The sequence below is a fragment of the Eschrichtius robustus genome, chromosome 1, assembly GCF_028021215.1.
Source record: "Eschrichtius robustus isolate mEscRob2 chromosome 1, mEscRob2.pri, whole genome shotgun sequence".
Classification (NCBI taxonomy): domain Eukaryota; kingdom Metazoa; phylum Chordata; class Mammalia; order Artiodactyla; family Eschrichtiidae; genus Eschrichtius; species Eschrichtius robustus.
This window is the reverse complement of record NC_090824.1, coordinates 49,476,747-49,499,099: the sequence shown is the minus strand read 5'-3', so window position 1 is coordinate 49,499,099 and position 22,353 is coordinate 49,476,747. Positions and strand designations below refer to the sequence as shown.

The following is a 22,353-nucleotide window of genomic DNA, read 5'->3' as shown; positions in this document are numbered from 1 at the left end:
ACCTACAACTGGAATCAATTGCTTGGATGGAAACTTGGTTCAATAAGTGAGCTAACATGGTTCCCTTTCTTAAATGTTTGTAGTATTTACTCCCAGTACTATTCACCTGCCAGGAATGTTACCTGACCAGACTATAAGTTCCTCAGTGTTTCAAGGAATCCCTTGTCTTGGGGGGTCTGACCCACCTGACAGGTGCTTAACTGATGACAAAGATATGAATGGAGTTCTTTTCATAACCTAGTAGGAAACACCTACCAGCAATGTCCTCTTTCCTTTAAATCAGTGATCCACAATCTTTGGGTATTTCAAACATTTATAGGGTAACCACCATGCTCAGGGGAATATGGTTTCAAGTTATAAAGCAAGATCAGACAGATTAATTTGAGGGTAAATGGCCCATTAGTAAAATGCATGAAAATGGCAAGTCGATTTAAGTTACTTTCCTTGACAACCATCATAAGAAACATTAGGCTTTAAAAAAAAAAAAAAAAGGACAAGAAGTTATGAAAGATGGATCTTAAGATAAAGAATAAACAGATAATATTCATATTCTTAGTTGAGGGGGAAAATGCTTTTTACCTTATTTCTTTTTCAACAAAAAAGATTAATTCAGCTTAATACCAAAGGAGGTAAAACTTAGATGTTTTCTTTTATTTAAAAATTATACTTGTTATGATATAAAAGACAAAATTAAAACCACAAGCATCCAGGAGGTTGATGGGTACTAATGTGTTCCAAAAGCCAATTTAATGGAAAACTTTAGTTTACAATAAACATAAGTTGCACTCATACCATAAGACCATTAGAATGCTGACATACCGGACATACACAATACATATTTTTTGAATTAACGAATAGATGAATATATTTAGGTTTGTCATGCTGTTATTTCTTTCTCCTTTTTTATTAAACCAAACTGCTAACTCTTACATATTTTTCTATAAATACCATCTAAAGAGAAGAAAGACGGCTGGTATTAGAAACAGCTTACAATTTTATAATTTTACAACTCAGGATTCCTATTCAATATATCAAGATGGTAGAATTTAGAATTCTCCAGTGAAGTCTAAGGAATTTTTTTTCCTTATAATTTAAAATTGTAGACCATATAGAGTATCTTAACAGCATATGGCCCAGTTTATGTGATCACCTGAGGAGAATAATTCAGTTTCATAGAAAATGCAAATCTAACAGTAGTGCATTAATTCATGCCAACCCTGCTCTCAAGACAACCACCAGGGACCTTCCCCATGAAATCAATATGCATACATCTATTTAACTTTTATCACTGGCTCACTAAGTAAATATCAGGCTATAGACCACTTAGGTATTCATTATTCGCAGGCGAAGAGCAAACGTAAAGGCGGGCTGGTAGTGTCAAGTCATTAACGAATCAATCGATAACTGGTCCCCTGTTTTAGTCTGCCAAACGAGGGCAAAGATGCGCAGCATCTGGAGAGCAAGCTGTCAATCTGCTGCCAGGGAGCAATCTGTTTACAGCAGAGGGCTCCATATTTACACTGGCTCTCAAGGAAACCTGAAGTTGTATTATGTCTTCTCCGGCTTTAATAGGTGTGAAAACAGATCCCCTCTCTGATACTATTCCTCAGATACCCAAAGGACTGAGATCCCCAAGGACAACAGCGAGAAACGCTACTCTGTTGGCTCCCCGAAGTCTCTGAGATTGAGGCAGAACTAGAAAACATTTGAGTGCCTTACATGATGAGGAGCAAGTAGTTTAATTCTCAAAGCTCCCATTTCTATTGCTTATCAAAGCAAGGTTTTTAGCATTTTTTTAGGGATCACATGTATTCACAAGCAGCTAATCCCCCCAAAGTTACCAAAAATGGTTCTCATTTTACAAAAACTCACACTTTCTTTAAGTGTGAGCCCTGTTAAATGCCACCTCCACGGTGCCAGGGCCCCAACGTATTAATGTATCATCCTCTGTACATTAACTTCAGGATGACCGCCACTCCCGTCCATCTCGCGTCACAGAGAACCAATACACTGCACTGTATCTGAGGTCACCTGTCCAAAGCTTCAGCTAAGAGACAGTGAAAATGAAATGAAGGAAAGGAAGTTTGGTCACTGGAATAAAGTTGAGTTTCACAGCTGCTCCCTCAATTTATACCACGTGATAAAAACGAACGTCTACAAAGTGTCAGCAATGGCAGCAACAGAGCTCAAAAAGTACTGCCCATTTTTCCTTCTCATCATGCAAAAAACCAGCAGCAAGATTCAACTCAAAGCCATACAAATGATGCTCTCAATTTTAATTATGAGAACTGAAGACACTATCAGGTCAAGACATCCTTCCCACTAACAGCAAGAGGGAAAAAAGGACCCCTTCTCACCTCTTACTCATCTGTGACTTGATCTACGGGGAGAACATGACTATTTGTTTTCGTATGTAAAAGCTAGTATCAGCACACACGCACACCCCTGTTGGAAGCAAGTCGTGCTGGGTTTTCAGTGAAACTGCACTTACCCTCCTGTCTTATTTCCTGGGTGAAAGGTTTAATTAATACTTTACCCTAGGAACAATCCTCACGAGAAATAGCTTTATGGGGAGCAAAAGTCATAACAGCAAGCTGCTCTTCCTGGCAATGGCAGTTTTCTTACTGTCCTTTCCTTCACTTCCATGGAAATCTCAGCCCTCTCTCTTGATGAGTGTGGAGTCCATAAAATGATCCACAAAGAACAAGGAAAGCACTGGAAAATATCCTCTTGTTACCTTTTTCTCTTTTCATCTAAGAGGCTCAGTGTACACCTTCATTCCAGAGCACAAATTAAAGCACGCCCTCATCACCGGAACTGCGCCGCTAAGTCACACCCATTACTTTTTTTTTTTTTTTTCCTTTTTCTTTTCTCTGTTTATCAGGTTAACAGCTAAGATCACACACCTCCAGGATGTTAGAAACAAGTTGCAACACGTGCGGTTTGCCCCACCCCCAGCGCCCGGGCAGAAACCACACCCACTTCCCCCCAACCCCGCCCCTTCCCAGGCCTTACCCTGCCCAGGAGGTTGTCCTGAAGCAGCGTCTCTTGCAGCACCGGGGCCACCTCCTCCAAGCTCAACATGTGGCAAAGGTCGGTGAGTTCCTCCTGTCCCAGGGACCCGGTGCCCGTCGTGTCAAAACTGTCGAACAGCTCCTTGAGTCGGGCCTCATGCTGGTCCTGCTCCGCCTCATCCATCCCATCGCCCACAGCGCTCACCTGTGCGGGACAGAGAGGAGGCTGGGTGGTGGCAGCGCTGGAGTCCTGCCACCGCCCCTCCACTAGCCGTCCCCACCCTTGCCAGCCCCTTGGGAAGAACACTCTGTGTGTCCTGGTCCCCTCATGCTGGTCCATCGGGACCTTGTGAGGGGCAGCAGGGGAGGTAACACTGTACACCTCCCAGCGAGACCACGGGTCCCTCCAGAACCTGGTCCAGGCCAGGGGAGCTCCCACACACACTCACACCGGGCGCACATCCACAGGGTCGGGTCCTGGTGGGGTAATGTTACCAGAACGAGGGAGTCCCGTGGGCAGAAAGGTGCCCTACTCTCCTGCCCGGAGCTCAGGCAGGCAGCCAGTCTGTCAAACTCAAGACTGAAAGCGGTCTTAAGAGACCTCTCAGGACTTAGAGAAGGTGAAAAGCCCCTTTTGACATCCAGTCCTTCCAAATGAAGTGATTGTTATCCACAACAGACTGCAGGGCCGGAGCTTCCACGCAACTCAGCGGGCTCCAGAGGACCTGCCAGATGTTGCAACTTGCCAAGCTGTTTCCTTTCTCTTCCTTCAGCCTACTGCCCCCCATCGTAGTCAGACTGGAGGGCTGCAGCAAAGAGGCACTGGATGAATACGTCTGATACAAAACCACTCCCTGTTTACACGAGACCAAACACTTCTTACACGAGTTCGTCAAAAAGCAACTCAATTAACTCCACCGGTGCAATTACATGAGGTGTGACAGGAAGAGTATTCCCTAAAGCTTGCTTCAGCCCCAGGGAGTTTTAGGTAATGCTTAGTTGCCTAGAGAAAGGGGAAAACACAACTCCAGCCTTTCAGACAATGAGGTTCGAAGGAGCCACAGACCACATGTGAATCACACAGAATCTCAGGACCCTCCACTACCTAGACAGTCTCCCCTCTGTACTCCTGGTTAATAGGTCTTCCATCTCTCTGATCCACTCTAACCCCAGACTTTCCATTTTTCCACATTTCATGGGATTTGTGAAAACACAGAGTCATCAATATCTCTCAGAATCTTTTTTGCTAAAAATATATATCATAAAATTCTAGGTCCCTCAATACTTGAAGAATGAAATCTGGTATTTTGCTTGCACAATAATTCACTTTTAATGTATTGGGTTTTCCAACGGAAGCCTGAAACCTTCGCATGTGAAGGTACCTTCACAATGATGCAATGGAAGCCAAACAGAACATATACCCTTGAGAGGGTGACCTCAGCCATCTCAAACAAGGCTCGCAGAACCAGCCCCTTGACTATAAAAGGCAGCACCTTTTTAAAAAAGTATTTATCTTGCCAATATAATTTTTTATTGTGATAAAAAACACATAACATGGAATCCAGCCTATTAACAACAGTTTAAGTATGCAGTACCATATTTGTTCACTACACATGCACTGCTGTACAGCAGATCTCTAGAACTTTTCCATCTTGCATGACTGAAACTCTATACCCACTGCCCAGCAACTCCCATTTCCCCTCCCCTAGTCCCTGGCAACCAACATTCTACTTTTAAAAGCACACCTTTAACTAAACCAAGTCCTGGGTCAGAAAACTCTTAGAGGTGATGTTATAGGGCAGATCATTACAACACGGGAACCACACACATTAAGATGCTGAACGCGGCCAGACCTGAAAATAAGCGAGCCTTCTGTAACACATCAGTGCTGCTCTAGGCTAGGTTGCTTTCTTTTCAGAGACAACTGTTCAAAACATGACAAGCTAAAACAGAGCCAATGACTATCCCAAGGGTTTCAGCAGAACGAGATGAAGGCAGAAGATGGATCCAAACAGCTGGGCCACTCATTAAAGCAAAGAGGTAATGTTCTGGTCCAGGCTCCTGGTCTCAAAGGTCTCTTCTTCTAATTATCAGTTTTTCTACTACGGTGCTGCTAGCTCTGGCTGCCTTCCCAGGGTTGGTCTGTTGGGTTAACTAATCACCATGTAAATGTTTACAAAATAACCTGAGAGTGCTAAATAAACATCAAAGCATCAGAAATGAAAAGCCAAGGTGTTAAGCAAAGCCTCAGAAGTTAGGAATTTAGACAGGGCCAAGGCTTAGCTAATGAGATTCACTTAGCATTCACCCAGTTCATCATCAGCTAAGATCTGCTGAGAATCCCCAAGATGCTCTGGGATTTTCAGGGCTGCCACAGCTCTCAGACTCACTCTCTGAGTTCTACAGTCCCCTGGGCTGGAATCTGACCAATGTCATAAAAGCAAGACTATTCTGCTTCTGCTTGATTTTACATTTTAAAAAAAAGAAGAAAAAAAAACCTCAGAAGTGAAAGAATTCTAACACTTCCCCTTTTAAAAATTATTTTTAAGGGGTGGGGATTTGTCCATCTAAACCAATGAAAGAGAACCATAAAACTCACAATGGTAATGTGTATCTGTTAATCCCATCATCCTAATTTATCTGCCTATTGGTAACTGTAACCATAAGTTTGTTTTCTATGTCTGTGAGTCTATTTCTGTTCTGTAAATAAGTTCATTTGTACTTCAATAAAAAAAAAAAAAAAAAAGTCTCACAATGTACTGAGAAGTCCCAATCTTATCCACAGCTTTGAATCTGATACGCTATCATGCCCTGCTCTTTGGGAGGTCATTGGATTTTCACTAAATCAAACCTCTTTCATTTCACAGCAATTTTCCTTTTTTATCTCTTTATTTCATCTCCCTGCTTCTCAAGAACTGTGCTTAGTAAAACATTCTTTTGACTTAACAGGGAAAACAGCCCCACCCCTGGAGAACAAATGATCATATGGAAACATCCAAAAGATGTTACATATGGTGACAAGTTGTCAGTACTCTTCTAGCACAGAAGGCATTTTTACTGGCTGATATTATTCCCCAAACGTTCATCAGTAATTTCATGTGCAAGAATTATTTTTCTCCCCACTTGGCAGAAATTTCTTTAAGGGCAAGGTTCACAATTTCAATTTCTTTTATAGCTTCCTCCAAATGCATAGTACAGTCTGTTCTTCACTCCAGGGACTCAGTAAACATCATGGACTGACTTAGGATATGGAGATTCCTTACAAGGAAACTTACCCTGAATGAACGCTACAGAAATAAGCATATGAAGACTTTGAAACACCTACTTCTTCCACAAGCATAGCTCTACTTTCCCCATCCAACCCCATTTCAAACGCATTTTCAGTCTTAGACATATCCAAGCATAAGTAGAAAGCGAGCACCCACTGCCAAACTGTACCACGTACAGCCATCTGAAGTTTGAGTCTATGATTTAGTAATTAAGCCAGTGGATTCAATTTTCAGCTGCATTTTTGTTGTTGTTGTTATGGGATATGACTTTGGAGGAGAACCTGTATTAAAATACTTTCCCAAGTCCCCTTGTTTATAGAATGAGAATAATAATACCCATCTGGAAGGTTGTTCTGAGGGTTAAATATGGCAAGCAAGAGCAGCTAATCCAAGAGAAAGTTGATACAAGAGGGGAGTTGAGAAAACAACCAAGAAAATACCTGCGATTTGCAAAGGAGGGGTAAACTGAAGAGGGGTGATTTACACACAGCAACAGGTCATAGATCTGCCTTCCAAGAAGCAAAACAGGAGCTGTGGAATGCCATATCCCAGAAAGCAAGAATGGGCGAGGGACATATTATAAATATAAGCAATATCATATTACTAAATGGTAACAGTAGTAGGTAATGTTCAGTGCTTCCTCAATCTTCAAAGGCAGATTATTGATAAATATAATGTCAAACAAAAGCAGAAAGGCTGAAATATAGTTGGAAGTTCAGAAGACACTTTTTTTTTAAACTTCTGAGCTGGCCTATGCTGAGTACTTAGCATAAATGATTTCATTTAATCCTCCTAATTCTTTAAAGTAGATCTCATATTCCCATTTAATATGTAGAAACTGGGGCTTGGCAAAGTTAAGCTACTTGTCCAATGATACAACGCTAATAATGGTCATGGACCCGCGATTTGAACACTGGTCTGACTCTATACTATCTCTCAGTCCTACACATGCACGCAGAACACGTGAATGGGACCACTGGAATGGTATCATTGACAAATCACTTATCTCCACTTTTATGTGTTAACCAGCTGAACGGTAACAAGAACTAGAAATGACCATGGAACACTTGGTGGCCATAAACTCCTCCAAAATGGAAGGAGGAGGGGTGGGGTTCCTTCCTCCCTACATCCCTTGATTCATTTATTGACTAATTATAGCCTATGAGACACTAAGGATACACAGAATAAGCATTCTCTTTTTTCTAAAGTAGCTTTGGGATTTAGGGCAAAGAAGAAATGCATTTTTATATAAATATGATCATGAAGAGTCCTGTGTCTTCAATAATGGGCATAGTCCAGAAACTGGTAATTGTTAAAATAGTTTCCCCAACAAATACTTAAGTATATCTAATCTGTGCAATTCAATGCTTTCCAGAGTCAGAGCCTAGCTGACACTCACCAGTGACAGGAATCTTCCTTAGAGATGAAGGAAGTTGGGTTTTGAATGATAAATCGTCCTTCAAATTGCCAAGGACAATTCCAGTTTTATAAAGCCTGCCACAAACCTGGGCCTCTCATCACCATCTACCTTCCCAATCAAATTGCCAGAAGACTTCACGACTCCTTTGGAATAAAAGGGCCCGTGTGGGCAATATTTTGGAGTTCTAACAAGGGATGGTTAAATAAGAGGCAGATGCAAAGAGCCATTAATCATAACAATTACCACCCAACAACCGCCCATAATAAGAACTATTCAGAGTATTTTCCTTCCAAATAACTCAAAACAAGGCTGCCAGAATGTGCAGACCCTGACAGGGAAGTCCATCAGAGACTGGTGTCACTGTGCTCCCTTTGGCAGCCCTGGCTGATGAAATCACAGTGCCAACTGGGATCGGAAAAGAGCAAGGTGGAGGTGCTGCTGGGATAATGAAGTCCCCAACATAAGGCCCACATGAAGTGGATCCATGAACTTGTGAACTTTCCAGCATCCAAGGTATAGAAAGGAGCTTGTAAGAATGGCAGACCAGCCAAAGGGGACGTCTGCTCTGGGCCAAAGGGAGTGAAAAGGGGACAAAGTCTGGCAAGGAAAAACCAAATAATAAACGAGCACAATGCCAGAGCCCTAGCCCAGGCCTTTTATTTCCCCTCCAGATGGTCTAGCAGCTGAACAGCTACAAGGAATGTCTGGATGCCCCTCTTGGCTCAGCAGCTTTCCCCGGGTATCATAATAGATGCTTTTGGATCTGTGTTCAGACATAGCTGTTGAGGGGCCACAGTCCAGGCAGTGACCACCAAGTGACTAATTTACTTTATAAGTAAAGAGATGAACATGGACAAACTCTGCTTTGGCAAAGCTTTTCATTCACGCCTTTAGCTTTCACTGTTTGGCAAGTCAGAGCCTCATAACGCCAATGGTCAAAATAAAATGTTTCTTTTTCTTCTCTTTTTTGCAAACACCTTAATTTGCTGCAAAGATTTCCAGGCTTACCATTTTGGACTAACTTCAGCACAGAGTGAAATAGTGACGAGAATAAATTCAAGTTTAGCAAAAGCTTAATAGAAAAAGCAATTGTCCCCATTTATGTGTTGATAATAGAATATTTCTGCCAAAAACTGCTGCTCATCAAACTGATTACTGTCAGATAGGCTCCTCTCTGCTCAGATAGCACCTCACTTCTAGCTGGATACTAAAAGAACAAGAGTATCAGCAAGAATAAAATCAGAGTGTAAAAATATAACACAAAAGCTTAAATGCCACCACACAGGAAAAAAATCATATTAAATTTGAAAGAAAATAACAACCTTTGCTAACTACAAAAAAAATTAATTTAACTAAGGGTATCCCACTAGCATTTATTCTAAAACATAAATAAGCTTTAGTATTTTACTATCCTGAATGATGTAGCAAACCCAAGCTTTTGTTAAACCTAATAGCTAGGTGGATTACCCAATCAAGTCATTAACTCAGGATGGCTGGAGGAATAAAATCATTAGGCTAGCACATGGTAGATTCAGTAACCTGTAATTAGCTACTAAGTAAAATTAGGGAAGCAGAAAACAGAGCTGCATTTTTGCTACTTTCTTAAAAGAGACAGCTTGTAACAACTTTCACTTCTTGAGCCATATTTACTCAAATTAACTTAGAATGCCTGCAGCTCTGACTACCGTTCCCTGGGGTATAAAAATGAAGCACTTCTCATATCTATAAACAGTATTTTCCCAACTTTGCTTTTTAAGGGAGGATTAGATCATAAATAGTTTGTCATTTTTGCATCTAAAAGCTTGAATAAATGGTTAATTGCTGATATAAATTGCAATAAAGTGTCCTGATTTCAAATAAAGTTGCTCACTTGCATATTCCCATAATCTTTTAAAAATTCTATTTTATTTGTGAATAGGATAAAAATATCTTTTTGCAAGCTTCAGTAAATCTCTCCACAAGACCCTGCCCAACAGATGTAAGTTCAATAGCCAGAATTCAAACCACATAATTTATTGGCTTACAAATGAATTGGCACCTATAAAAATAAACCTCCTGAAAAAGCTTTAGGCTGTTTGAATCCCTCTAAAATGATCTGGCTAAATGTGCCAACCCTTCATCAATGTAAGACTGATAAAATGTATTTTCATTATCAACATAAAATGGAAGCACCAAGATTGGTGAAATGTTAGTGTGGAAAGTCATTTGCAGTGACACTTAAAACAATTTATTTGAACAACATTTGACTTATGATAAGAACGTTGTCTATTAAGATTGGCTGTTCAAAATTCACTGGAGCCCTATTCTCCCCCTCTGGGACAGTTAACATCTTTTGATATTAAGGGTCACCACACATCTAAAATGAAAAAAGAACAAGAAAAAAGACACCCATGCCATTCTGAGTAAGTGTCTGTTAAGATGACTGATCCTTGACATTTTACTGCAAAGACCGTGCCTGTGATGGCTGCCTTTCCGTTGCCTCCTGTAAAGTCTTTTCCTGCCTTGGCAATATCTTTGCTGATGTCCAACCCATTTGGAACATCCGTAAGCCCTACACTTTATACTGCAGTTCAGAATGCTTTCCTCTAAGGAATCACCAGAGACCAGGTGAAAATAAACAAATCTGCAAAGAAACTCCCCAGCAGTTCACTTCACCTCTCTAAGGACACTGACAAAAGCTGAGGAGACCACAGCAAACTGTTTTATCAGCCAGCCTGTCATGTCACTGTTACACACAGTCTGGGAATTTCCACATCCCTCTTCAACTCCACAGCAAGACCTGCCAATATTTCAGGTCAGCTACCAATACGTTAGCCACTAGGGAAGACTCAGAATTAAGCTGACACAGAAAAAAATACATATCCTTGCAGACTGTCAATCCTCAGGAAACAAGTAAACAGATATAAATTTATGTTAATGTATTTAAGGGAGCCGGATCGAGAACCTTCCATGGTCTCAGAAGCTTAGCCCATGTGCCTCAGTTGACTTTATTAGGATTCTAACCCTAAAAAATGCTACCACCTCAGTCACAAAAGACAACCATGCGATCCGTTTTGATTTCACAAATTCAGGAGTTAAGTTCTATGGCAAGCTCATCTCAGAAATTCCTCAACACCAGGAGGGGATCTGCCCCAGTCAAGTAAAGAAAGCAGAAGATCTCATAAGAGCTAAGTTGTCTAGAAACAAGGTGCACGGTAGGACAATCTTTCCAGCTCCCATTTTACTTGCACCAACTTAGCCCCGGTTTGTCAGGGCTGAGGCTGGGAAATCGCCTCTTCCTATCTCTATCTCTTTCAGCTTCACAGAAAGAGCTTTCAGCAGTAAACTGTTTCCATCAGCTTTGTCCTTTTGTCAGAGACCGGTTTGGTAACTGCAGAAGCCCAGCCCCTGGAACCCTGGAAGCTTCTGCTGCGACACTCCACACTTCCATCCCGTGGGTCTGGCGGTCAAGGGTTTCAGGCAATAGCCTAGCGTCATTTTGTTCCTTTCTTAGTAGTCGCACTGGGTAAAGTCTTTCTCTGTGCCTTGATCCCTGACACCTTCTACAATGGGTCCAAACAGCTCTCCGCTACTCAGACAGCCCAGGCTAACACCTCGGGTTTCCCCAGGCAGGTTTCTCTTCAGTTTCCCAGTCACAGGGGTGCCTGGGTGGCACAAGGCAACAGCACCACCACCCTTTCTGCCCCGCCCCCCACCCCGCCCCGGTACTCAAGTCCTCTCCTGGACCAGCACACAGTAGCCGCCTTCAGCTGGCAGTGCGGGCGGGGACAACGCGGGTGGCGGAGGTGCCCAGACCCGGCTGCGCTGCAAAGCCGGGAGGCGAGGTGCGGCCGGAGCGCGGGCGCGCCGCCCAGGTCCCCGGCAACGCGTGATGCAGATGCGCCCCCGACCCGCCCGCCCATCGCCACCCCCGGAAACCCCAGACACCCCATTGTGTCCCCAGGCAGCAGCTCTCTCGGCCCCCGCCGTCCTCGCTTACCTTCTGTCGGCCTCTCCGTTGCGCCCGAACAGCCGGCCGCCTGCCTCCAGTGCTCTGCAAAGCCGGGGAGGACGCTTTGTTAGGGCTCCAGAAGCGGGACAATACTTCGCAGTCGGCGCCGGGATTCAGGGAGGGCGTCCTTCAAACGGACGGGAATGGGGACCCGCGCGAGCGTCATTTCCATTTGTAAGGGGCCAGCGCTCACAAAAGCGCGGCTCCTGGGGGCTGCGGCGCGCATCCTCCCCGCCCGCCGGCCCGCCCCCGCCCGCTCAGCCCGCTCTCCCGGACCGAGCCCTCCTCCGCCTCGCACACCATCCCCTCCCCGCCTGGTCAGCCTGGAGCGCCCCGGCCCGAGCTGGCCGCCGGGCCACCCGCTTCCTCGCCTCCGCTCCCTGCTCCCGGCCCGCGGGGACAACCACCGCCCGGCCCCAGCCCGGCAGGGGAAGCCCCAGCCTGTTCCGGTGCCTGGGCCGCCAGGGCGCGCAGGGCCTCGCCCACAGCGCGGGGGCAGCGAGAGGCCTCCGCGCACCCCCAGGCCGCGGGGCGGGGGTCCGCGGGAGCGGGCTCCGCGCTTACCGCGTCCCGGGGCTCAGGCGCCTGGCGCTGCCGCGGGGGCCATGGCCGCGGGCGCACTCGGGGCTCGGAGGCGGCGGCGGCAGTGGCAGCGGGACGGCCGCGCCCAGCGCGCTCGGCTCCCGGCTCGGCCGCGGCCACCCGAAGCTTTGGACGCAGGGGAGGAAGGGCCAGGCCCGCGCGGGGAGGAGGAGCCAGGGCGACGCCGGCCCGGGCGCGGCTCCTCCTCCGCGGCCCGCGCAGCTGGGGCCGCTGAGGGAGGAGCGCTGGGCGCCGCCCGGGCCCTCGCGGGGTCAGTCCCCCCCCCCAACTCCACCCCTTCCACGGGGACTGCGCCTCTGGTGGCCGGAGCACGGAGGAGTGCGGTCCCGGCTTGGCTGTGACCCTGGGGCGGTCACCTCGGAGATTTGAACTTGGAAGATCCGGGGCTTGCCGGGGCGCAGATGGAGGAGGTCAGCAGAGGTCGATCCCCTGCCGGATAGCCTCTCCTTCCTTCCAGAGGCACCTGCACAATCCCCTCTGTGCCTAGGACGCCCGGCCGGCAACGTCTCCGGGTCGGGGAAAAGTCCCCGCCTCCAGCCCGTGGGACTGAAGGTGGGGATCCAGGTGCCTCTTTTTCCCCCAGGCGGCCTTGGATTTCTCTGCCCTCGAGCGCCCATTGGCGGTCATTAGAAGAGGGGGTCCAGGAGGCTGAAGAGGTCCAGACTTGACTCTGAACCCTATGGAGCGAGTGCGTCCCTCCTACCAGGTCTAGACTGGCTTCCGCACCTGCCCACCACGTCTTCTTAGGCTCCCACCCCCATCCAGGCTTCTGTGGGTGCATCTAAGCCTCCGTCACTAGCCACGCGGGACGGATACTCCTTGGAGTCGGTACCGCTCAGGCCAATGATTGCTCGGAGCTTACCGCCTCCTCCCCCCCCCGACCCCTACTCCAGGGCTCCCCCAGAGTCTCCGCTTCTCACTCCCCCATCTCTACATTTCTACACAAGTCTGGTTATTTCAGCAGGAAACTGGAAAACGCTCCCTTGCTACTGAAAGAACAAGGGATAGACAGGAAGGAAACTAGCATTACTGAGAATCCAGTGTGCTGGAAACTTGACAGGAATAATCTTACCTAATCCTCACACCACCTTTGGGAGGCAGACTTTATTATATCCATTTTGCAAATGAGGGCCTTAGAGAAGTTAAGGAGCTTCCTCAGGACCACACAGCTAGTTGGCAGAGCTGGGATTCAAAAGCAGATGACATCTGTGACAAAACTGCATAGAACAAAATATAGTCACAAAAATGAGTGAGCATAAAACTGGTGTCATTTGAATAAAGCCCTAGGATTGTATTGACATCAGTTTCCTGGTTGTGATATTGTACTACAATTATGCAAAATGTTATCATTGGGAAAAATTGGGTAAAAGGTCTATAAGGGATCTCTCTGTATTATTTCTTATAACAGTGTGAATCTACAGTTAACTCAAAGTTTTGGGGGGTTTTGTTTGTTTGCTCTTTTTTTTTTTTAATAGCAGATCAGTCTTATTTTATTTATTTTTTTAATACATTTATTTAATTTTGGCTGTGTCGGGTCTTCGTTGTTGCTGCGCACGGGCTTTCTCTAAGCACGGGCTTTCTCTAATTGCAGCAAGCGGGGTCTACTCTTTGTTGTGATAAGCGGGCTTCTCATTGTGGTGCCTTCTCTTGTTGTGGAGCACGGGCTCTAGGCATGAGGGCTTCAGTAGTTGCAGCACGTGGGCTCAGTAGTTGTGGCTCATGGGCTCTAGAGCACAGGCTGAGTAGTTGTGGTGCACAGGCTTAGTTGCTCCGCGGCATGTGGGATCTTCCCAGACCAGGGCTCGAACCCGTGTCCCCTGCATTGGCAGGCAGATTCTCAACCACTGAGCCACCAGGGAAGCACCAAGCAGGTCAGTCTTCTTTTAGAACCCAAATGCTATTCCTTCAACACAGTGCACCTGGAGAATAAGAAAAAGGAGAGATTCATGCTCCTCTCTCCCGCTTTTTAACAATCTTGGGCAAGCATGCACACACACACTCATGTACTTCATGCGTGGTTGTTCAGTCTAGTAGTAATTACACAACACACATACACACTCTTTGTTATGGGAATAGCTAACCTGTTAGCAGAATCCTTACATAGGTGTCATCTTATAAATAAGAGAATATGTTCATTGGGGACTAAAACAGCCAACAGTCTTAGAAGGTAAGAATGAAGAGTTTTTTTTTTTTCAGAATGAAATAATGCCATTTGCAGCAGCATGGATGGACCTAGAGATTATCATACTAAGTGAAGTAAGTCAGAAAGAGAAAGACAAATGCCATATGATATCACTTATATGTAGAATCTAAAATACGACACAAACGAACATATATGAAACGGAAACAGGCTCACAGACATAGAGAACAGACGTGTGGTTGCCAAGGGGGAGGGGGGGAGGGAAGGATTGGGAGTTTGGGATTAGCGGATGCAAACTAGTGTATATAGGATGGATAAATAACAAGATCCTACTGTGTAGCACAGGGAACTATATTCAATATCCTGTGATAAACCATAATGGAAAAGAATATGAAAAAGAATATATATATTTAGATTTATATATGTTATAGATTTTTTTTTTCTTGTTTCAGCTAGTCTCTGCCATGGGAGTCTCATCCTACAAGTTCTCTCTCCAAGCATCCCTTTTTAACCTGCAAGAATCCTTAAGGAGGAGACTGTCATTAGTTTCAAGCAGTGATTCTTGGGGGCCAGGAGATGTTCCCTATAGAGAAAGATCAGAATTGGTGGGGATTGTGTAATTTCAAAAACACAAGATACTCTTTCATGAGGGGAGTGAATGGGGTGGAGTTAATGCTGGAAATTACACATAACTCCCAGCTTCCCTACAAAAGAGGGGAAAGTGTTCAGCATGGCTACTTCACAGTGTAGCTTTGCAAGAACAGTCCTGCCAACTCAGATAATTTGACACAATGTGCCTGCAATTTAGGTTGCACAGGGTGAAAGGTTTGTCTTAGTCCAGACTGAGCCACTGGAAGAAAGCAGGAATTTACCTTAGAAGCTATCAATTGAGCTTTTCTCTGTCAAAAAATAAGGATAACAGCAGAAATAGTAGCCAAGCTCCAATACTACATTATATGCAATATAAGAACAAAATGAAAAGAAATGTAAATACCCAGAGTTAATACCCTTTACAAGCCACATTTCTTATCTGTTGCAGTTTATCTGCCTCTGATATCAGCTCTCACTTAAAAAAAATCCTTGTTCAGGGACTCAGTATCCTTAAGGTGTTTATAGCCGAAATTTTTGAATGGCTTTCTGCTACATTTTTCAGTACTGGGCTGGCTTTCTTAGATTGGTAAAAAGCTGTAAAAAGTTAACAATAACAACAAAATAATAATAATAATCCGGGGAAAAGAAAGTTATTCTTTGTTTCCCTGGTAGCGCAGTGGTTAAGAATCGCCTGCCAATGCAGGGAACACGGGTTCGAGCCCTGGTCCGGGAAGATCCCACATGCCGCAGAGCAACTAAGCCTGTGTTCCACAACTACTGAGCCCGCAAGCCACGACTACTGAAGCCCATGCGCCTAGAGCCCGTGCTCCCCAACAAGAGAAGCCACCGCAATGAGATGCCCGCGCACCACAACGAAGAGTAGCCCCCGCTCACCGCAACTAGAGAAAGTCCACGCACAGCAACGAAGACCCAACGCAGCCAAAAATAAATAAATAAATAAATAAACTTACTTTTTTAAAAAAGGTGGGGGGCGAGGAGAGAGAGGGAAATTCAGGCTTCGTGAATTTCCTGGGATCTGCAGAGTTATCTTTTTCTGGTTAAAGAAAGGCTAGAGCTCTAACCAAACTCAGTGTACTCTCCCTCAAAGACATAGTTGGGTATACATTATTTCTGAATCACAGAATAGTTAAAAAAGTTCTTCTATCACTATGTAGTAACTCCCAGCTCCTTCTACACTTCTTTAATACGTGTCTTTCTTATTTCTCTGGTGATTTGAACTAATCAGAACGGTGTTCATGTGAGCTGTAGAGCTGTATCAGGGAGGACCAAGTAGATAAAGCAGATTATCAGGAATAATCCAACCCAAGGACTGTCTGAGTGAAAAGGACATCATACTCTCCCCAAGGCCCTAAGGAAATGGTGAAAGGAGGAAGGGGGAAATCTGGGTTCCAGACATGCAAGTCAAAGACTAGGAGTTTCAGTGACAAAATGTTTATGGTAAGAACCCAAGAAGATGCCAGCAGGAAATGAGAAAAACACAGAAGAGGGATGGGAAAGAGACAGAAAGCAAACAGATTTACACTTTTGCCCTGGAGGACCTCTATTAGGAATTAGGATTCTCCGTCTTCCCTCGTGAAATATATGAATGAAGAAGAAACAGGGATTCAGCACTTTTTTTTTTTTTTTTTAACATAAGCATTAAACACCTACTCTGTGCCCATTACTATCCTGGGAGTCATGAGATGTTCAAAAGAAACATCAACCTGGGTCCTTGCCCTTGAGGTATGTGTTACTGACCTTTGGGGAAGCAAAAATATGCACACATGAGAGAGTGAGGGGACACTGTGAGGTGACATTGGATTCCAGGCGGGTCCTCCAATTGGGAGCCACACACATATATAGCATGACAGAGAAGAGAGGTGTGATTTCCTGAAAACATGGCTTTTATCAAGTCATTCAGCCCATTGCCTTTCATATCAGGTCCTAGATCTCCTTCCTGACATTCAAGACCCTACTTGATGCATGCAGATATATGTATCCTCACTGTCTGCAGACAACCTACCCTCCTTCCACTGTGCTCATAACTGCCTCTGCAGCTTCCCCCTGCTGCCCCTTCTGCCCAGATCATCAGTCTGAAGGTATAACCAATGCCCTGTCTCTGTCCACTGTTCTTTATTTGACCCAGCAGTTATTGCACAGCAGGAAGTGGTTATTGAACATGAGCCTTTTGGAGCTCACGGATTGAGCTTCGAGGTGCTTTCCAAACACTTGGCCCTTACATGGAGAAGAGATGTCGCACGTGTGTGCATGGCAGCACAGGGAGGCTGGTCTTCACTTTCGGAAATATCTTTTTTCATGTGTCTGGAATCTGGAAGTGTTCTACTGTTCTAAAGACTTAAGTGCCTAAAGACTGACACATATAGCTTACTTCAAAGTAGAAGAAAATAAAGTTCTAGTTTAAGAAGCATTGGTATTCCTTCACCTCGCACTCTCTTAAACACTTAGCCAACATGACACGAAATCTTTACATTTAAAAAAAAAAAAAAAGAAAGAATTTTGAATGGAAAATGACATAACATTTTTTCCCCAAGCAAGACTACTTTAAGTTTTCTAGAATTTGATGCACACGCAAAATAGGAACCCAGAAACATATTTTAAAATAGTCCTATAAATAAATAAACAGTTCTGTCTGAAAGAAATATAAAGTGAGCTACACGTGCAATTCAAAAATTTCTAGTAGTCACATTTGTAAAAGTAAAAGCAAACAAGTAAAATGTTTACATTTTATTTAACTCAATATACCCCAAATATTATCATTTCAACATGTAATCAATATAAAAATTATTAATGATATGATTTACATGAGTGGTTGTACTAAGTCTGAAATCGGGTGTGTATTTTGCAGCTCATCTCCCCTCAGACTAGCTGCCTATGGCTGCTGGCTCGTGTTTCAGGGAGTGTAATGTTAGAACAAGAAGAGGGTTGTTACTTCATCCCACCCAATTCCTTGTTGTGACAACGAGCCTGGGTTCAGGAGGGTTTGGTGCTTTGCTCAAGATCACCTATCAGTCCCCTAGGCTGGGCTCATCTACCCCCGCACTCGCCTCCCATGCAGGTTCATGGGTGATGCAAACAGCCTTCTTGGAATGAAACACAGAGTTTTAAAATATTCTTAAAAGCCACCACCCTCTAAAACCTTTGGACCCCCCAAAAGTATTGAAAAAGATAAAATTTCAGAAGAAAATAGCCCAGTGTACCCTATTTTAATACTTAGACATGACAACCCTGCAGGCCATTTGTTAATACATGTCCCACAGCCTACGTGTTTTCTGCTCAGCTGTATTTGCACCTGCAGGGGACCCAGAGAGAGAGGGCTGGAGGCCCAGAAGGCAGTCACTGCTGCGTGTGCCTGTCCTCTAGGGATGAGTGGGAGGGGTGTTGCTCAACCTCTATCCTCTGTCCCGCCCACATCAGCTCCTGCTGGCATCCTAAGGAGCTGTGTTGTTTTCCATGATTAATTTCAGAGGCCTTGAAATAACTGGGTGACGTTTTGTCTTCCACTCTGCACATTTTGCAGTGCTTTATATTCGGAACCAAGCCAAAGGTGAATGCAGGGGAAATGACCATTTCAAAACAGAAAATGAAACCAACAAGAAGAGAGCATCGTTTCCAATAATGAGGACATTTGGGGGTAAACTGAATAATGAGGGCATCTTTGCATCTGGAATGATGAGAAAGCAATTAGATCCTTCATTACCAAAAGCGACATAAATCTTTGATTTGCATTTTGTTTTCAATTTGGACAGAATGGGCATGGTTCTCTAAGGATATAATCTAGACCTCTTTGCACCAAAATACTGAAGTCAAAGTGATGATAAATCTTATGGCAGTGAGCTCTGTGAGTCATATTTCAATCTGCAAAAAAAAAAAAAGCCATCTTGGAGATGAGGTTTGGGGGCTATGCTGAGATGCCCAGATGCCATGCTCAGACTTTAACAAAAAAAGCATTTTGTCTGATTTTTTATTATTGAGGTCTCTTCCCCAACATCATGCAGCCTATTTCTGGATCCCCTGAAGTACAAATAAGATAAAAGGGGAAGGGGGGAAATCAGCAGAGAGAAAAATGAGTGCCTATTTATGTGAATCTGGTCACAAAGCAAAGTCAAGAACAGGCCAAACGTGTGTGTGTGTGTGTGTGTGTGTGTGTGAAAATAGGTAGGTGGCCTTGTTTGTCCTTCCAGATGCCCCCTCTACCCTTCTCTACTGCTCAATTCCCTAAGAGGCCACCAAAATGTATTGCGTTAAGGGACTCCTTTGCACCTGGCATCCCGTTAGGTTCGGCTGACAGGTTCACTGGCAAAAGACTGGAAGGTGGAAAGAGCATGAGGTTGGGGTATTTATTCAGCCAGCTCCCCCCTATAGGGTCTCTGTAGGCCGGCTGCATCCCTTAAGATCACAGCTTCTGTGGCACAGCCTTTGCTACACAACTCTCAGTCATCAGTTCTGCCAGTCAGGCCTGGGCTTGGTAATGGCACCCCCTGTTATCAGCTCCCAGGCAGGCACTATCCTTGTTTCTTTGTACCCGACCTACCCTTTTGTAAGTAGTCCCTTTATTAACTATTCTCCAAATACCTAATTTGAGCTTATCCACTATTTCCTTCTGAGACCTTGATTGATAAAGGAGGTATGCATACATTCCTTGCTCCAGAAAAAACTGTCTTCTCTCTGTTAGCACAAAATGCCTTTAGTTTTTCTATTGTACATAATTTTAGGTTGGTTCCACAAAACTAGACCCTGAGATGAGGATTTGTGTGCATGAGTTTTATTAAAGAAATGCTCCGGCAGAAACCCATAGGGGAGGGTGGTGGAGGAGGGGGAGGGGGAAGAGCAAGACAAGGAGAGCAGAAGAGAAGAAGCCGGCCGAGGGCAAAAATTTCAGGCAAAGTCCCAGCCTCAGCCTAATCTTGAGTGGAGCTCTGGAGCATAAACTGCACCTCAGAGTTTGCCCTGACTTGAGTCAGAGGAGCTGGGCTTTCTATTTCCTGTACCCGTAAGTCAGGGACCCAAGGGCATCCAGGCAGAGCACCATCAATGTATACTTCACGTACATCCCTTGTAACATGAAAGTATTTAGGGAGGGGAGACACACTGTTTATTAATTGGCTTAATAATGGAGTTATTGGTGGAGAGGAAAGAATTGCCTCCAGATACCAAAAAAGCTCACAGCAGATGCTAAAGGGACACATACCTTGAAAAAACACTGCACAAAAACAAATAGTATTTTATTTTAATGGATTCGGATAATATACTTTAATATTAGTAAAAATCATATCAGGGCTGAAAGTCTTCTTAAAAAGCAAAGGCATCTTTGTAGGAATCTTAGCTACCAGATGCAGGTAGTAGTTCTATGGTGTGTGTGCATGTGGTTGGGAGGGGAGTATATCAACACTTGCCATTTCCCTCTGAAGCTTCTAACACTTGGAAATTTGTCATAGAAGCTTTTCTCATCTGCAGCTCAAACACTTTTTTTCAGCAGGAATTTAGCTGAAGTTGAAATCACCATCTGGCATCTCATATTGAACCAGGTCCTTTTTGTGCCAAGAACTTCTTCTCTTGGCAGTGAGGCTGACTGTGATCTTTCAAAAATGTTTCTTGAGTTGGCAGCCTTGACTGAGCAGAGCAAGCAGCCTGTCTTGGAATTTAGGAAGAGATGTGCTCAGCAAGTTGTTGCCCCAGGAAGAAAAGCGCAATGTGAAAAGTTGAACCTTAGGTTTTGAAACCCCAGAAGCCATATCTTCTATTATTGAGCTAAAACCAGCTAGGGGAAAAAAACCCATCTCAGCAGTATGATTAGTAGCAGCAAAATGTTGCACAAGACCTAGGAAAGGAGTATTCAATTTGAACCAACAAATGTTATTTAAGCACTTTCGAGGTGCAAAGTGATACCTTCCATGCTGTGGGGATGTAAGGATGACTAAGAAGGGGTCTCTGCTCCCAAGTGGTTAGGGATCCAGGGGCTGGGGATGCTTAGACAGAACCAGGGGCTGGGGACGCTTAGACGGAACCAAGTCAGCCTATACTAAGGAGCAGAGCTGACATTGTCTGCCTCCTCCCGGATGTTCGGGGATCCCTGTTACCATTTCTGTGCCCCTCCATCAGCTGATGTGCTTTTGCTTCCACTGGGCTGCACCAATGGCTCTTCTTCAGTGGCTACCCTAGGGTACTATGTACAAATTTAGAGAGCAGCAAGTGCTGGGGAGCTTAATTCCTAGCAGTGACTGCTCAATGTGGGAATAAAAAAAGCCCAGCTCCCTTTGCCTTAGAGCAGGACTTAAGTTAATGTCCAGGCTTTCCCTACCAGATCAGGCTGAGCTACTCCTAGGACTTTGCCTTGTCTTACATTTGCTCTGTCTCTTTTCCTTCCCTGTCCTACTTCCCTCATTCACTTGCCAGTCTCTTCTGGGAACATCGCCTTAGTAAAAACCCTTCCTTACAAATGCTCCTCTCAGGATCTTCTTCTGGGAACCTGACCTCAGACAAAGGGCATAATGATATAAACAAAATGCTATGAGAGCAGGAAGGAGAGATTAATTCTGCCTGGTGATCAAGGACCTTTCCATAAAAGGAGGGGTATTTGAACTAGGCCTTGAAGGGTTATTTGGATTTTGCCAGGCAGATGGAATTGAGGAGTGTCATGGTAAATCTGGGGAAAATACATACACATGCAGGGATAATGAAGGTAATGGTGGGGAGTGAAAGGTGATGAGGCTGACAAAGCAGTCTGGGAGTAACTGAAGAACAGCCTTCAATGTCATTAAAGAGTTTGGGCTTTTTAAAAATTGGTAAGGGTGAGCCATTTTAGATTTCCAAGCAGGGGAGAAATGATACACTTCTCTTTCAGAAAAGAACTGAATGGAAATATAAAGGATGGGTTGGAGGGATAAGAGATAAAAAATGGAAACCACTTTGGGGGTCAATATTCCACGTGACAATGATGAGGGGCTGACTTAGGGCAGTGGGTGTGAGAATGAAAAGGAAAGGATGGATCTAGAGATTAGACGAATGGACTTGCCAACTAACTGGCTGTAGGTGGGAAAATCAGAGTGATCAAAAGTGGCCAAAGTGTTGGGTTGGATCAGACAGTGAAGGACGGTGCCATCAGCCAAGAGACAGAACACAGAGGAAAAAGCCAGATGGGGAAGAAATCAATGAGCTCATTTTTGGATGTGTTGAAATTGAAGGAGACACCAGAAAAAAATCCCTAATAACTCAAAGACATTTGAATGAAATCGGAAAGTAACCTGGGAATAAAGAACAAACAAATTTTGGGATATTCAGAGACTCATGAAATTCCAGTTCAAGGT

General features: G+C 44.6%; 1 protein-coding gene and 1 long non-coding RNA gene across 2 annotated transcripts in view; both read right to left on the bottom strand.

The window, feature by feature from the left end:
• The window catches only part of NIN (ninein), a 99,523-nt gene extending 87,239 nt beyond the window's left edge, over positions 1 to 12,284 (bottom strand). Inside the window, 3 exon segments of the mRNA XM_068545574.1 lie at positions 3,016 to 3,219; positions 11,683 to 11,736; positions 12,259 to 12,284. Of these exon segments, the coding sequence (XP_068401675.1) occupies positions 3,016 to 3,198 (183 nt within the window). The 5' untranslated portion in view covers positions 3,199 to 3,219; positions 11,683 to 11,736; positions 12,259 to 12,284.
• A 1,590-nt stretch (positions 12,285 to 13,874) lies between these two features.
• LOC137754127 (uncharacterized) overlaps positions 13,875 to 22,353 on the bottom strand; it is a 39,855-nt gene continuing 31,376 nt past the window's right edge. The window contains exon 4 of the long non-coding RNA XR_011071745.1: positions 13,875 to 14,216. This is a non-coding gene — a long non-coding RNA (uncharacterized lncRNA). The remainder of the gene's footprint in view (positions 14,217 to 22,353) is intronic.